Source organism: Rhipicephalus sanguineus, chromosome 3 (genome assembly GCF_013339695.2).
Source record: "Rhipicephalus sanguineus isolate Rsan-2018 chromosome 3, BIME_Rsan_1.4, whole genome shotgun sequence".
In the NCBI taxonomy this organism is placed as follows: domain Eukaryota; kingdom Metazoa; phylum Arthropoda; class Arachnida; order Ixodida; family Ixodidae; genus Rhipicephalus; species Rhipicephalus sanguineus.
Window position 1 is genome coordinate 31,219,484 of NC_051178.1, and position 17,293 is coordinate 31,236,776.

The 17,293-nt window shown below is 47.5% G+C and overlaps 2 protein-coding genes across 2 annotated transcripts in view; one reads left to right on the forward strand and one right to left on the reverse strand.

Moving 5' to 3' along the window:
- LOC119386523 (mitochondrial chaperone BCS1) overlaps positions 1 to 17,293 on the reverse strand; it is a 90,502-nt gene that overhangs the window by 32,573 nt on the left and 40,636 nt on the right. The window lies entirely within an intron of this gene.
- LOC119386524 (protein bric-a-brac 1) lies at positions 1,186 to 2,652 on the forward strand. The gene has a single exon (XM_037653789.2). The coding sequence runs from the start codon at positions 1,328 to 1,330 to the stop codon at positions 2,231 to 2,233; it is 906 nt and encodes a 301-aa protein (XP_037509717.1). The 5' UTR covers positions 1,186 to 1,327; the 3' UTR covers positions 2,234 to 2,652.

Consider the following 17,293-nt stretch of genomic DNA (forward strand, 5'->3'; position numbering starts at 1 on the left):
CCCACGGCCACTACATAAAAAAAAAGGTAGCGGCCGTGCAACGCCGCTCGCGTGCTCGGGCTGGCTCGGGCACGTCATGCGCATGTGACCATGCATGCGCATGGCGTGTTCATGCGTATGTGTCAAGTGAAGAGGGCAGGGAAGGGATTTGGCTTGCTAAGGCTACACGGGGCGAGTGGCAAGGGTTTGAAACTCGCCTCCTCGCATCATGGTTTCGCGCCGCTACAAATTATTGTTTTTCTCAGCTCGTAATGAACCGATTTGAAAAATTCTTGCGGCATACTACTCTTCATTCGGCACACAACTTCCAGCGTCTAACTAAAATTTGCTATGTGGCCTGGTGAGGGGCCCTTTAAGCGCTAAAATGGCAATCACAGATTAGGGGAAGCGGATTGGGAGGGTGTGAGGGGGTCATCCCGACTCCCCCCCTCAAGGAAAGAATCGGAAGGGGTGGTTGGGCCTACGAGCCCCCCGTAGTCGTAGTTCAAGAACAAAGCAGGGCAAGGTAGATTTCCATGAAATACAACTATATTTACTTTAACTAAATCGATGACCTGTGCAATGGATGTCTCATATTAATGGCACTATATGATACGCACTTTACCTAAGTGAATTCTTAGCTGCCATTCTTTATATCATTTATGCCATCGATCATTTCTCCTGAAAACTATCCTTTTCTGTGGTTCGCTGAAATTAATGGGTCACAGTAGAGCTACAACGTAGCAGAGCGAACTCCTTCTCTTCTGTGCGCCTCACCTAGGGAGCCTACGCTTGAAAGGCTTGGCCTCCGAGATATTGGCCGCAATCTCTGAGGCCGCGCAAAATTCATAGTCATGTGTACATCTATTTTCCCTCCTGCTAACAGCTTTATGGATAGTTTCCTGATTATCGTGGTACTGCGCAAGACTATCCGCGCTTTTCTTACTTCTTTTCTATTCAAGAGAATGAATTTTCCGAGCACTGGAGTCCGTGCGCCGCGTGTCCTCCTTGGGCGGCCAACTTGGTCGCGATCGCTGGAGTGTACATAGTTTCCTACAATATTTTCAAGGATGCTCGTCCTTGTTTTGTTAATGCAGGCATCAAGATGTGCGTCCATCGTTACCCACTAGTCTACACACGACGAGCCGCCACAGTGGCAGCCCCATCGTGCGCATCCGATTATCGGATCGACATCGCCACCAGTGTAAAGTGCAAGCAGTCGAGAAAAGAAGCAGGAACTCGTTAGCATCATCAATACTATAACAATACTATAACAGGCACTACGAGGGCAACAAACAGTCGTGAGTGTCGAGACATTGTCGTACAAGAAGGCAGCGAAGCACGGACAATGGGTGGGCTGACGGCGCAGCAGTTCTGCCTCAAGTGGAACCAGCACCACGGCAGCTTGGTGTCCGTGTACGAAGAGCTGCGCAGCCGCGACGCCTTCGTCGACGTGACGCTGGTGTGCGAGGAAGGCGTGAGCATCAGGGCGCACAAGTTAGTTCTCGCGGCGTGCAGCCCCTTCTTCGAGACTCTGTTCGAGCGAAACCCGTGCGCGCACCCGGTGGTCATCATGAGCCAGACGCGCGAGGCCGACCTGCGCACGCTGCTCGAGTTCATGTACCGCGGCGAGGTGAACGTCGCGCAGGACCAGCTGCCCGCGCTGCTGCGCACCGCCGAGCTGTTCCAAGTACGCGGGCTGGCCGAGGTGGCCGGCGAGAACACCCCGGACGAAGCGGCACAACACGCGTCGCACCAGCCGGCCTCCAGGGCCGGCCGGCTGCCCAAGCGCAAGCAGCGCACGCCGCCGCCGCATTCGCAGCCCGCGGCACCGCGACACGATGAACCGAGCCCGGTGAGCGTTGAGAGACCGGACAGCCCCGAGCCGGCAGCCGCGGCGCCCAAAGCGCGCTCGGCTGTCAAGCCGCCGGCACCGGCGAGCCGACGCACCTTCGACCACTCGTACTCGGACGACAAGACCAACTGGGTGCCGGCCGCCCACCACCAGCCTCAGCCGCCTCCGGACACGGCCTCCGGGGACCCGCCGCCCGTGTGCAGTGTGTGCTCGCGCGTGTTTTCCACCAAGGGCAACCTGAAGCGGCACATGCTCATGCACCGGCCCTACCGGCACAAACACCAGTGCACGCTCTGCCTCAAGACGTTCAGTTGGCCCGGTGACCTGCGCACGCATCTTCGCGTCGCCCACGGCCAGGGCCGTCTCAAGCCCCGTCGGCTGCCCTATCTGTTCACTTAGCTATGCTCGGATGACATCGTGACTCGTTCGGTTCGGACGACTGTGTTCAGTATCCTTGTGCGATGCAGTTCCCCGGTGGATCACTCGTGAGCAACCTGTCTGTGGCTCGGCCAATTGACAGGTGTTCAAAGAACAAAGTTCTACTGTGCTTGTGCAGGTTCCGAGCCAAATCAAATAGTTGTGCTCATCGAGGTACACCTCCGTGGTAAAGGAACTACATGGTGTTCTCGTGTTCTCTTCGACCCATTGTCAGCACAGTGGGCGCAACTGTTTTGGTATTTGGCAACTCAGACTTACCAGACCAAGCTGTCTGTGATGATGCAGCTGAGCAAGCTTTCTCAGTGAAACTTGTTTTTAAACAAGTACTGACAAAATGTTTGTCTGCTTTAATAAAGCAAGAAACACTTTATTATACTTCACACATATGCCATAACAACAGTTGCTCGAGCATGTAGAGTATGGTCCACTATTAGAGGGAACACACGAGCGCACGGCTGGCAATCTGTGGAGTGCTCACTGCTGGTGAGATTTGGAAACCCGGAGCATGCGCGTAGAATCACTAGGGCGGCTCCTGCAGTGCGTCGTCTGCTAGTTCTACAGCCCATTGCTCGGCACGTGCTAGCGACATTCTATCCTTCTATGTTGGATGACAAGCTTGCCATGCTTGCTGCATCAATTTCTTTGTCTGTTATCAAAAGCAACTGGCTGGTGCTAGCAGCACGTGGAGGTTTTTCTTCGTATTTCGCCCCCAGTCGAAATTCGGCCGCTGTGACCAGTAACCACATCGCATCAAAACTGGCAAGGAACCACAGCAACAAACAAACAGCGCCTTTTTTCTGCCTGCTTGATCACCCGGTGAGGCACAGGCAGAGTGGCAACTACATGAATCGCACCGCAGAAAAATGGTAGTGCTCTGCAGCGGCGGAAAGTAGGAGACAAGCAGTGGCGGCAAGCGCTGCCCTTACACCATTATGCGCGTGCACATTGTTTACCAATCTCGCTGCCAGTCTGTGCCCCACGGGCTGCTGGCCACGCATTCACATGTTCCCTCTAAGAGTGGACAGTGCTGTACCTAATTTTGAAGTATACAATCATTTCATGTGGCTAAATTAAATGCGAGCACCAGATGTAGCTCAGCTGCAGGTTCCTTCATGCCTCAGCAAATCAGCAATGATGTTGGCAATTATGGGAACCAAATGTAGAAAGGCACACAGTAAAAGATGAGGCATGGTCGACGTCATGCCTGCCATGCTTATCATCACAGTGACGTGAACAGCGCGTATAATACACAAAGACGAAGAACTGACGAGGACTAGCGCTGACTTCCAACTGAAATTTATTATCACAAACATGGAAAGACGAGAACAGTTGGAACAGTTCAGTTGGAAGTCAGCGCTAGTCCTCGTCGGTTCTTCGTCCTTGTGTATTATACGCGCTGTTCACGTCACTATGGAATACCAACTAGCCCGGTCACACACCTTGCTTATCATCACACAGTCATAATGCAGCTATGGGCACCAGGCTAACTTGCACCAGCACTTTCTGATAATCATGTTTCCACTACCTCTTGTCATGATGTACTGAGATGCCTTTGTCAATCCACCTTGCATCACTAGGCTGCACTGCTTTGCAAGAAAGATAACTGACTTATCATGAAATCCATTTCATATATACCTACCTTTGCTCAGGAGTGTGCATGCAAATGTCAAGATGGCAAGTGACAGTTGATCTCTTAATGTTTACACATAATAGGGATAATGTGCTCAGCTACATCAGCAGCATTCATTATATGCAGCTCTTCAATCGCTCCCACACAATTGAGTATGGAAATGCAACGATTTGACCCGTCATATTTGTGACCGCCCAGTACTTAGATCGCGCAATTACGATCATATTAAAGAAATTTCACATATTCATGTGATGCAAAAATGGCATAAGTTTCCAGAAAAGGCAAGCAGTCTTTATGCTGGCAGACACGTAAGAGTAAAGTTGTGGGCTGAGAGACAGTAACTAGATAGATGTACTACATGCATACATGGAGATACTGAGCTGAACCCGGAGAAAGAGCTAATGTGGGCTTACCATCCCTTGTTTTGTACCTCTTTCATTTGACTCATTGTTTTTTGTGCATGTTCTGGTTGTTCTTAGCTGTGTGCCACCTAGCAATATACGAAAGGCCTGTTGATGGCATTTTGTCTGAGTGCAAACTTTGGCTAATTAGTACTTGTTGACCTCACAAGGAAGAATAGAATATGAAAGCTGTGGCTAGTACTACAACAAGACAGTCGTATGGATTAGCAAAAAGTTAGCATTGCTTGAAAGGCAAAGCATCTAACAGTTTAAAAAAGTCACAGTTTCGCCGCAAGGGCGAAGCAATGAATGCGATAGCAAGGAACTAATGCTATACGAAGTGAGACTCGCCAATGGATACTCTCAGTTTGAACAGCGCTTCTGTTGCAAAGGCGGCCGAAGCAGCGAAGGAAACTAGCGCGCTTCAAGTGTCGAGCTGTGACACTTGATAGTTCGCGCTCATCTTCTGTTTGTTCGTTTAGCGGCGTCCCTGAGCTCGAGTGACATTCGTACGCGCCGTAACATGAGCGCGGACATCACGGTGAAAGCGTGAAACATTCCTCTACCCCGCGCCACGAGAAAACCGCGCGAGCAGACAGCGGAAGGGCAAGGTTCTCCCATGCGCAAATATAAGAAGAAGCGAGCGAGCTCGCCGACGACTTTTAAATGCGCCCGTCGGGCTCCTAGCGCCACCTCGCTGGTAATGAAGAAACGCTTATTATCGCCTTCTGTCTCTGAGTCCGTCCAGCGCTAAATGGTGTGTATATAACGCTCGCCGTTAGCTACGTGGAGCATGTGCGTTTCGTGGCGTAGTGGATAGCGCCGCTCGCTGCGGAGCAAGAAGTCCCTGGTTCGATTCCGCGCTTCGGAAGCATTTTTCTGAGTTATTTTTCTTTGGGGCCTTTATATATATATACATACTTATACATATACGGTGCATGACGGCGGCGACGGCGACGGCAAAATCCAGCCGAGACTGTCCATATAATTGCTATCGCAATAAAAGAAACTTGGATGACGCTTGAGCTTGGCCTTCAAGAGTAGAACAAGATTGCGTATCAGGCCCCGCCTTGAACCGTGCCACAAGGAAAGGAACGTTTGTGAGTAACACTGGCCTCTTCAAACTAGCCCAGAATGCCTACTGGTTGCTCAGTGCCCACTACGCCATAATTCTTCCTTTTGCAAAGTAGCCAAGTACCCGTTACGCGTCGCTAAGGTACCACGCGCAGCTGCACACTTTGTAGTGGGTGGGCAGCTTTGAACCACCCACTCGTTGCACAATTAACTTGTTTTGACGCCTGGTGCGATTCTATAATTCTGGCACACAATATTACATGCATTAGGGAGACTACACCCACTGCATGACATTCTTGTAGCGTTATTTTACGAAGAAGTTTCAAGCACTGGCGTGGCTCTGTGGTAGAACACCTGCTTGCCAGGCAAAAGGCCTGGGTTTGATTCTCGCTTGAACCAAAGATTTCTTTTGATTATTTTTTATTTGCATCCATCTCGAATTTTTGCTCACAGACAACACTGATTTTTCACTCGCACCCAACGATGCGGACACCGAAATTTGCGCGAAACGAGCTCTTTAATGCTATAGCATTAAACTCGTCTTAATGGTCCAATATACTGCAGTAAACATTCGTGGACTAATCAAGTCAATGAGCATGGTGCCTGCACGCATGTCCAAAAATACTAGTACAATGAACAAGGTAAGCAAAAGTGAGCAAGCACATCCAAGTTTTTCCTTGCTTCTTTGAAACAGCATGAGCTGCAACATTCCGTGTGTGGAAAAGCAAATGCCAGCAGACACAGTCACACGAACTTGCTCATATTTTGAAACTGCTCCTGGCAACAGTGCCAAGATGAGGAGATGCACGCGTCACCTGTCAACAGTGCAGCTGGGGTGCACTTCCCCGGCCACACCCTCTCGATTCCACAGCGTACCACTATTCGCCTCGTGCGCCACCAATGGCGGCGCTGCAAACGGTGCCGCAAATGGGGGGATTCGCCTTTTGTCGTCTGCTAGGCTCTGGCTAGAACAGCAGCATTTTCGTTATAGTTCATTCGCATCGCACGGCGCTCCTAGACTACTAGCTGTGTTTTCTTCTAGTGATAGTTCTATAGATGACTCCTATCATTACAGGAGGTTAAGAAACATTTACATTTAACATATCTTCTATATACACAGAGCCATCGTGGTCAGGATAATGCCTCCGAGTTAGTAGCGTAACTCAATGGGCTGGATGACGTTCAAATATGTTAAGTGAAAGCCTGAACGTCTCGCCAAGAGAGTTGACGAGAGTCTGCGCTGCTTTGGAAGCAAAGTGCAATCAATTTTAGGGCTTATTCGCAAAAGTTAGCAGAGTTGAGCTGAATGAAAATTCACAATTCACTCCCAGTTGTAGTCACGTGCACCTGTGTGCACCAAACGTTTTCCAACAAAATAAAATTGATATGTTCACCGACCAGCAGACAGCTAGTGTGGACTGGGGGAGTTGTAAAACTGGGGAGATGTAAAACATATTAAAACCTGTTACATGTACTGTTGGCACCGAATGAAATGCCAGCAGTGGTGTGCGTGGTACAGTTTGCATCCTTATGATTAGAGATATGCTCATGCAGTTTGCTGCTCGTGAGCCACATTCATACTTCTGATTGTGCAGTGCTGCCTAATCAGGTGTGCGCGGCTGTCAATGGTGATGACAGGACGGTGCGCACTATACAGTTCCTAATGCTTGGGCAACGCGCTCCGTTGTTCCGTGTTTCATTTGACACCGACAGTACAGCTTGTTAACAGTATGAAAAATCGGCAAATGTGTCCAGGAAGAGGAGAAAGAGCGCTGTTTCCCACCATTCTTTCGGCTCCTTTGGCCGAAACACCAAAGGAAATGTCGCGTGTATGTGCTAGGGTAATGAATGTTTTGACAAAACACCTAATTCCAGTCCTTTTGTTTGCCTCGTTGAACCTAAGTCAAGGTTTGTTCCCTGTGCCTGCGCAGTGGTTTATGAATTTCCTTTTTCTTGTGGGCGGGTGTGTGTGGGGCAAACGGGTAGGTGTGTAAATATTCGGTTAAAAGAGCATCTTAAGAATTGCTCCACAGACGGCTATTCTCACGTGTCTAAGCATTGTAGGGAGTGTAAAGTAGGTGACAATAACACGTTCCAACTGCTTGTAAATATAACCAAGATTCTGTATCGTCACAGGGACCAGTGTACCCGAGAGCTATTCGAAGCATTCAAGGTTAACATTACACGTGGGCGCATAAGCGAACCTTCGGTATCTCTTGCTGATTGTGAGCTAAAATCTTTAGATGCTACTTTGTGACGAAGGTGTATCATTGTAATATGAACTTGTTCCATCTGTTGTTCACTGTATATATGTCATCTGTCAACCATCAAACGTTCAGTTGTGAGTCTGCGCGCATCCTGTCTTCCCTGATCTTTGTCCATGTTTACTAGCACAGTTAATAGGTTTTAAAATGAATGTGAAGCAACTAGGCCAACTTGGTGCTCTACTGTCGTTATGATGTGCTCACAGCAGCTGCTGAAAACTTAGACCTCATCAAAGGTTGTTGCTTGTAACAATCAATTCATTTGAATGACATCACAGGTCATTATTCATGCACTTAAAACTCCAAACAAGGGAAATGAACCAAAGGAGCGAAGGACGTCACACGTGAGAGGGCGTCACTCAAAGATCTCGGGGCGAATAGGATCTTATCGTACTTTGACATTGTACAAACCACCACAGCTACACTGTCAACTAACTTTCCTCCCAGAGCGCCCCAATAATTTCTCTTGGAATAACACACAGATGACTGGTACTTTGAAATGAAAATGAAAAAAACAGAGGCGGCCAGGTCTGGTGTAGAACTAACCTGTGGCAGTACAGGGGTGTTACAGCATTCCTTTAGGAAAGTTTACAGGCATAGGATAAGGTCCAATGACTTACAGGGGGGTAACCAAACGTCAGTGAGGACTTTTGTGGAGACAGAAGTGAGGTGGATGATGCTGATTACAACTTTTGCATGTACCACGTGACGGGTACTTACAAGGTCGGAACTAAACATCATAGTAAGATTACACATCTCTCACAATGGCATTGTTCACACTGTACAAGCTAACACTTAAGACAAAAATGAAAAATGATTAACACTACAACCTTGGCATCATGGCCATTCTCTTGACCAAACCCTCTCGTAGTGCTTTCAATGTTGCATGATGCTTCAATAAAGTGCCAGATATTTTCTACACACACCCTGTATTAAGCAGCATGAACTCATTAACGAGAGGTCGGTTGTTCTTTTCATCGCATCTGCTGGTTTGGCCAATAATAGTGCCCTGAAAGTCATATACATCTCAAGCCAATTAACGGGGACATAGCTATTACGATTCTGGCAACATGTCCAAGGTTATTTAAACTCTACCATACCAAGGACAAGCCTCATTCATTCAGTTCTTCTTTCTTGAAGCGAACGGTAGTCATTTTGTCAATCTGGTTGAATGCTAGACTAACAAGTAACACCAGCTTCTCAGAAAACAAACTTTGCGACGGCATAGTCAATGGAAATGAAGCAGTATTGCAGATCCTTCAGCTTTTGGCTGCAGTACAACAGCCGCTTTTCAATGCCAGAATTGCAGTGTTGGATAGGCATACGGCATATATAGCTAAATATACAGATAGAGGCCGCTTTCCGCTATATACATCAACAGTGCTCTATGGTGGGGCCCATAGAGCCACAAATCATAATCCAGTGGTCTCGTCGGACAAAGGCCCACTGTTTTCAGGTAGCGCCGCCGTATGGTTCAGGCCAGGGCATGTCCACAACAGGTGCTTGATTGTAGCCGCGGCCGCTTCAGTGGTACAGAATGGGCAAGTATCTCCAAATGGGCCATGCAGATGTTGTGGCCAGGCATGTGTGACCGACAGAATAAGTGCTGCCCCCACACAAAGTCTCCGCAACACCACCTCCTTCTGGAGGGTAAGCCCACCTGGGAGGTTTGAACCACACGGTGGAATTAAATCTGGCGTGTTGCGGAGGAGAATCTCCTTGCGGTGGAGGGAAACACCTCGGGGATCACTCGGGAAAGGCGCTTCTAGAATACGTGGCAGCTCACTGTGGCTGGCGGCGTCAGCTTGTACGTGAGCAGAAACTGTGTCCCGTGGTATCCACTGTATCTCTATCTGGCCAGGCATCTGTGCAGATATGCGCTGTATGTCGCCTGCGAAAGTGTGCGCGCTATATACTTTGCGGAGCTCCTTTATGGCTGATGTAGAGTTGGTGCGTATTATAGTAAAGGATGACGACGATGCGGAAGCCGTGCTCACCAACTTTGTTGCGTCTCGTATTGCCAAAAGTTCAGCACTGACCGATGGAACCGGAGCTCTCAGGAGGTACAATCGATTGGCACACAAGTTTTGGCGCCCCGGCACCATGATTGACATAACTACCTGTGTCACTATAGGCCACCAGTGAGCCTGTCGGGAGTGCGGCATCTGCTTCTTCAAGGCGGTGCCGGAAGGTAGTCGTTGGACGAGGGACTGGATTTTGGAGGCGGCCGATAGGTTTGTTATCCATTAGTTGCTGGTGATCCCACGGTGGAAGGCTTACTATTGAAGGTGGCATTCTTTCAAACGGCACTTTAGGTAACATTTTCTTCAAATTCTGTCTGCCTAACTTATTCTCTTTTCCTAACTCAGAGGGGATTATGGTTGCACCCAGTGAGCCTTCATTGAAAAGGTCCATAGGAGGGACACGCTTAAGCGTGTCTATGTGTTTTGCAAACATCTAATTTTATAGGCGTCTATGGCAGCCAATGCCAGTGATGCTGACTGAGACTGTAAATGAGAGCTACATCGCACGCTCTAGTCAATGAAGGGTGCCTATAAAATAAGATATAATGTGATCTACACGAGCAAACAGATTATTTGCTAAATTTACCTTTTGTAGAGGTTATTAGTTCATATAGCGTAAATTTTGGCACATGTCTAACTATTCCACGCTGTCCAAGCTTTATTACTGCTACCTCTCTGGTAGATAGATTATCGTGCACTGCAACAAGCAAATGGCAGTCACATCAGTGATTTTCAAGGGTATGATGATCATTCGAAAAAAAAAAAAAATTGAAGATAGCAGATGTGTTACCATTATGTGAGTGTAATTATTACGCTAGTAAATACAATAAATCTTTCAACGACAAGACAGTCCACTGAAAATCATGTGTTTTAAAACTTCAGTAGTAGGCATCGGGACACGTGACATTTGGTTTGTTGCACGCAGCTGGGAGCGCTAAAGCTCACACAGCTATCCGCACTTTTCGCTGCAGTCGAGACTGACAACTTGCAAAATAGTTACTGCACATGCATGAGCAAGTTCATTTCGACCACAAAAGGGCAGACAAACGATTTTTCCACTCATCACTAATTCCTGTCTTTTGTTTCCCCCTTTCTCGCAGTGCAAGAGGGAACTTACAATGACGCGTGACATTCCTGCAGTATGTTTTGAAAAGCCTTGGTGCTGATCCTGCACTTTCGCTAGAATGTGCAGGGGTGAACACGGTTACAGCGACAAAAGCAGTCAGGGAACGAGAAATTTTGTAGGGAAATATTCTTGCTGGAAAGCCAATTTACAGGTGTTTGCCAGGGGGTTTGCTCATTATTTTGTAACGTGTCAACTGTTCGCTACTACTAATCCTATAGTTCAAACGGCGTCACGAGAAATAGTCATACACACAAACACTGCCAAACATTTGTCACCTCACCGCCTGGGGAAAGCAGGTTTCAAGGTATTGTTGTACGAGCCTCAAAAATAGGAGGAGGCGACGGCAAGTTCTGTGTGCCCTTCAAAAACACTTCTACAGTCACCTGTGTACAAAAGCGAGCAACCAAGCAACTTACGGAATCTTTTTTAGTCTGCAGTTTTCCTTGGCACAATAGCCTAACCTGCTGGCTAGCTCGCATGCACTCATAATGTACAGTGCAACACGCTTTCTTTCTTTCTTCCAGCAACCCCATAGGGTTACCTACATTGTACATTGAAGGCATGGTAGCTAGACTTAGCCACTTAGTCAAACACTGAAGTCTGGAGAAATAACTAGAGCTATGCGAATAGCAAAATTTTGGGTGCGAAGCGAATTCAAATATTGAAGCGTCAGTGTGAATAGAATATTTTTCTAATATTTCTCGAATATTTTAAAAATATTTTGAAGCTAAATTGCAGAAAAAAAATAGGAGAGGATTCCTAAGCATATTCTTATGAGATAGCAACATGAAAGTTTTCGTGCCTTCTTTCTTTTCAGCCGTTGTGCATCTCTTCAGTTGTTAGTCGGCGTTTGTGGTGTCCTGACTTCTTTCTTGTGTCCGTGTTTGCACGCCCTGTCTTTTTATAATGAATAGTACTTACCAACTAGCTCAGCTCTCTGTTATTCTAAACATGAAAGTGTTTCTTTTCATTAGGTTGATGAAGCACTGGCGGGGTGGTGTTTCATAGTTGTCTTATCAAGAATGAGGCAATGTAGAGGCCGAATTGTACTTATGTACATGATTTGGTGCAACCAAAGTGTTGCCGACAACACTTTACACGTGATGGGCAAAGATGCCATTTCCTCAGCCTGTCCTCCTCTTCCAACTTCTGTGGAAGCTCAACTGATGTGGCGAACAAGGGTGTGCTCCCTTCAAGTCTGGAGTTCCAAATCTGCCTCGTAGACGTCGATATATAAGAACATCTTAAATTTCGGATGCTAAAAAGCTTTAGCGTCCAATTTTTCGGACTTCCTGCCTAAAGTTTAGGTCCAAAACTGCATTAATTGAGCCCCCACCTCTGCCACATCTTTCATCTACATGTTGGAACCAGTGTTTTCTTGAGTTAATACATTTGCGACCGTAGCGGGGCTTGAAAGGCAGCTTTGCCGCAATACGAGAGTGCAATGAGGTGAAGCACATTGAAAATCTGAAGGGGTAACTTTCAATCGGACGTTGACTGTATTTGTAGTCGGGAAGTTCGAATTGTTCGAATAGTAAAATTCCAGTGCGAATCGAATCGAATAGCAAAAACTATTCGAAAAATATTCGAAATTTCGGATATTTGCACACATCCTAGAAATAACCCATCTGTGTTTTGCCGGCTTAGTAATGTTTAGTGGCGCCACAGTTGATGAATGTTGGAACAGACAGGAAACAGCTTAATTTTTTTAACAGATGGCGTCACCATCAAGAAACATTTATGAGATTTATTATTTATTGAAAATCTTTTGTTTCAAGCACTGCTTTGTAAAGTAAGTGAATACAGACACTATATGGCTCTGTTAACGTGTAATACTATTAGCATGTATATTAGCATGTAAAAGAAAAAACATGGTTGATCTCTCCGTCATAGGAATCGATATAACATGAAAGTAAAATGTGTCTTTACAGAAGTAGTTGAATGTTTACAGTACATTGATATGACAGAGCTTCACTATGTCTATTAGTGTTTGGCAGCTATAGCACCGTTTAGCGTGGATGCACCCATGTTGAAACTTGGTGGCACATCCCCATCCCGACGACTAATGTGCATTATCAACGATTAAACAAACATTTGTGGTAGCTGTAGTAGTTAATGGTGAGAGCGTAATCAGAGAAAGCGGTGTGACAGCCAGAAGAGCATCGCTGACTGGATGCAGAACTTGGGCATGTGGCATCCCGCCGCATGTTGAAGAGTTATTGAACACCACAACGTGACAGAGGGAAACGCAACGCGCGTCGTGTAGCCCGGCCGTGATTTTTCTCGGGGCGAGCGTAAGCAGGCAGCGCACTGTTACATCCAGGTGAAGTATGCGCATGTCGCAGAGCTATTTTTAATACGGATGGATGCTATGAGCGAGGCCAAGCCGTGGGCTAAGGTTGCAACCTCGCGGTGTGTCAAGGCGTTGACAAAATCGCACTTCTCCTTAGAGAAAAGCGCTGAATGGGACGGATGCGTACCAACGATGCGTTACAGGAGCTACAGTCGACGTCCGATTTCCCGGATGCCCGAAATTCCGGACATGCCCGATTTCCCGGACTCATCTGTGGCACCGTCAAGTTCCCCATAGAGTCAATGTATTAAAAAGTCCGAAATTCCGGAAGCTTATAGCCTTTGCCATCCGATTTCCCGGACTTTTTACTGTTAACCGCCAACCAAAAGTTGCCACCGACGTCGCCATTTTGGTTGTTTTCATATCCTCGAACCCACCATACTCGCATCGCAGGTGTGGCCAGCAGCACCGCCGCACCGCGCTGCGGCTGCCGTAACCTCGAAACCGCACGTGTCACTCTGTTGCCAGTCGTAGCTTAGCCAAGCCAAACCTCACTGTGTTCGTTCACGTGTTGTTTTGTCAGCTCTGCCAGCTCTGCGGTCGTGTCTGCAGTTGATCGTTTGCTGCTGTGCACTATCTTCAGTGATCACCTTTCCCGACCTTCAGCATCCACCGAGTTCCTAACTGTTTCGTGCTGCGCTTTTCGTCGAGCGGATTCGCCCTTTACAGCGATGGCACCGACTGCTCCTTCGTCTTCGTCCGCACCTTCGAAGCGCACAAAGCCCCCTCGTAGGCTCACGATGGAGAAGAAAGCCGCCATCATTAAACAAGTCCAAAGCGGTCGGTCGCAGACAGAGATGGGGAGGGAGTTCGGAATTTCAAAGCAAACTGTATCGGACTTCATCAAAAACAAGGCGAAGATCTTGGAAGTGGCTGCCAAATCAACCGGGGCTGGAAAGAAGAATGCGAGTCACGGTGTTTACCCGCAGCTCGAGGAAGCGCTCCTCGTGTGGCTCAGTGCCATGATCGCTAAGAAAATCCCGGTGTCAGGCGACATCCGTGAAGGACTTCAAGTTCAGCGATGGATGGCTTTGCAATTTCAAGAGCCGCAATGACTTGAAGTTCAAGAAGATGTGCGGAGAAAGCGGCGCCGTCGACGATTCCGTTGTCGCCGAATATCGGGATGGAAAGCTGCAGTCCTTGCTTCAGCAGTTTCCACCTAATGATATTTTCAACTGCGACGAAACTGGACTGTTTTACAAGCTGCAGCCAGAGAAAACGCTTGCATTTGCTGGTGACCCCTGCCACGGCGGCAAGCACAGCGAGGAGCGGCTCACTGTCCTCGTTGGCAGCAACATGTCAGGCAGCGAGAAGCTTCCGTTACTTGTAATAGGCAAGTCGAAGCATCCAAGATGTTTCACGGGGGCAGTAACTCTGCCTGTTCTCTATGAAGCTAACAAGAAGGCGTGGGTAACGCAGCAGCTATTCGAAGCGTACATGCGCAAGCTGGACAGAAGGTTCGAGCAGCAAAACCGAAGAGTTCTGCTGTTTGTGGATAACTGCGCTGCGCATGGCCACATCAAGGACCTAAAGGCTGTACAGATTGAATTTCTGCCGCCGAACACCACAGCAATCCTGCAGCCGATGGATCAAGGCGTGATTCGTAACTTGAAGCATCATTACAAATCACGCATGCTCAGCCGCATGGTGCTCTGCTCCGACAGCGGGAAAAGCTACGCTTTTGACCTCAGGTCTGCCGTCGGCATGCTAGTGGAATCGTGGAAGGCGGTTACACAAGAGACTCTGCGGAACTGTTTTCGCCACGCGGGCTTCACACTCGACGCCGAGACGGCCGCCTCGCCCCAAGTGGACAGCGTGTGTGACGAACTGCCATCCGCAGACGTTGCCTTCGACGATCTGCGCGCTGCCGGCGTGTCGATTCCAGACGGGATAACCTTTGAGGGCTTCGCCGATGCTGACAAAGACCTCGAACTATGTGCGGAGTTGACAGATGATGAAATCATTCGTCAAGTTCGTCGAGAACGAAGAGCCAGCTCCTACACAGCCAACGAGCTCGGAGTTGACGCGAGCACTGATGACACTGTCATCGGTGTACAGCGGCAACGTGACGTTGAATGAAATTGAGGCAGACATGATCGCAGGCAAGCGGAACGCCGTGCAAAAGAAAATAAGCGACCCAAGTGCTGACCTATGAGGCAGCGCCGGCCACGTCGTATTTTTTTTGGTTTTTTTTATATAAACGGCTCTTTTCAGAGCCACCTAAACGATGCATTGGCTGAATTGCAATGGGAATCTTGTACTCCGGCTGTGACCCTCTCCGTCAGTGAAAAATACCTACCAAAAAGGTGCGTTTTCACGTGCATTCGTTTTTCCGGACTGCCCTATTTTCCGGACGTTTTCGCGGTCCCTTGAGGGTCCGGGAAATCGGACGTCGACTGTAATCGCAGCGGCCAGGGTCATAATGCATTACTTGATGTTACCGCTCCCAGACGGCGACACCACCCCGCCGACCAAGAGCACTGTGAGAGGAAAGTGTGAAATATAAAAAGTGCATTTGTAAAGCCTCCAGAGTGTGTGACCGTGGCACAGTGGATAGCGTGCCTGGCATCTGTCGCCGCAGACCAAGAGGTCGTGAGTTCGACTCCCGTTGATGCAACCTTTTTTTCTTTGCCATCTGATCGTGTGCATTTTTTCAATGTCATTTCTGTGATGGATACGTCACTGAAGTCTTGGTGGACCCCGGCACAAAACACTTTCGTGTTAAAAAAAAATTTCAATTTGCACGAACCTAGTCAGCAGGAAAATGAGCCAAATTCACTGCTGTCCTGTAAATTTTCTGATGAACCTAAGACAATCTTGTCTTCATAGAATCCTAGAGAAGGGTTTGCTGCTTGAATACTGAAGATTTCAGAGTTTCAGCTTGGATAGTTGTGTCCCTTCTTTGGTAATGTGTCACCAAGCAGGGCCATAAATTGCCAAATTTAAGTAATAATAATTCATGAACTGTACATCAGAACAGAAAATAACCTCGTGCAGACATATAGTAGTACATTGTAGCCTAAAAACCAATGAGATTTCGTTCTACATTGAAAAGAAAAAAAGTTTACTTATAAACTTTCATTATTCGGCCCATTTTTATTGGAGCCTGCATTAACTTATAATTGCTTTACGTGCAATATCTCTTCACAGAAACCTTGCATAATACGCCATTAAAGGGCACAGTAAATTTCATTTCGTTATGTTGAACTGTTTTGCAGTACTCGTCGTACAACGGAGGCTTGTGCAGCAATAACGCTGTTTTTCGCTCACACTGTTTTCAGTGCCATGAAATAGCGCTTCAGACTAGTCGATAATACCAGTTGTCATTCCAAAGCAGAAGACGTAGGTTTTCTAATGCAATACAATTCACATCAATCCGATGGGCGCATAAGTGCAGTGGGCCAGCAAGCAATGACTAAAATGCGGAGTGGGACCGCCACCCTAATGCCTTGCAGGTGTGTAGCAGGTGCCTTGCTTTTCCGCAGACTGATGAATAATAGCATAGTGGCTACTTCCCTACTTCACAAAATTACGATGATTTACGTTGTGGTGGGTACCTTGCAGTAGTCACCCCAAGAGACTTTACCAAGGGGCACTAGAAAGGCTGTGCCTCCAGCTTTCACTGTGTCTGTGATGCGTGTTAATGTAAGACATTGAGATAAGAAATAGCTTCTGTAGTAGGGTCTACGGAGCATTTTTCAAAGAAAGAAATAACGTTTTGGAAGAGGTGAACTGGCAATCAAAATTTTATACGCTCCACTGAGGATGGGGCAAGAAGCAACCGTGCAACGGTGCTAGCAACCTTGGCATGTATGCGTGGCTGATCAAAAACTTTTGCCCCATCGGTGATAATGTTTTCTTCTTTCTGGATGTCTTCTGACTTCTCCAATCAACCACGTAGGCCCTGACATAGCCAAAGTCGACATTGCTGCATGTTTGCTTCTCGTGTAGGCTTGCGCGAATAGTAAATTTTAGGTTCGAAGCGAATTCGAAGTGAATAGTGATTTGGTCGAATCATTTCTAATAGAATTCGAATAGCGTATATCACACATTATAAAGAAAAATGAGCATATTTGTCATGACCCAACTAACCCGCACAATATTTTTTAAAATTGAAACAAAGCACGTGCAAATGTAATTCTTTTTGGT

What these genes read in the sequence shown, in the direction of transcription:
- LOC119386524 (XM_037653789.2), top strand. Translation starts at nt 1,328, where the DNA reads ATGGGTGGGCTGACGGCGCAGCAGTTCTGCCTCAAGTGGAACCAGCAC.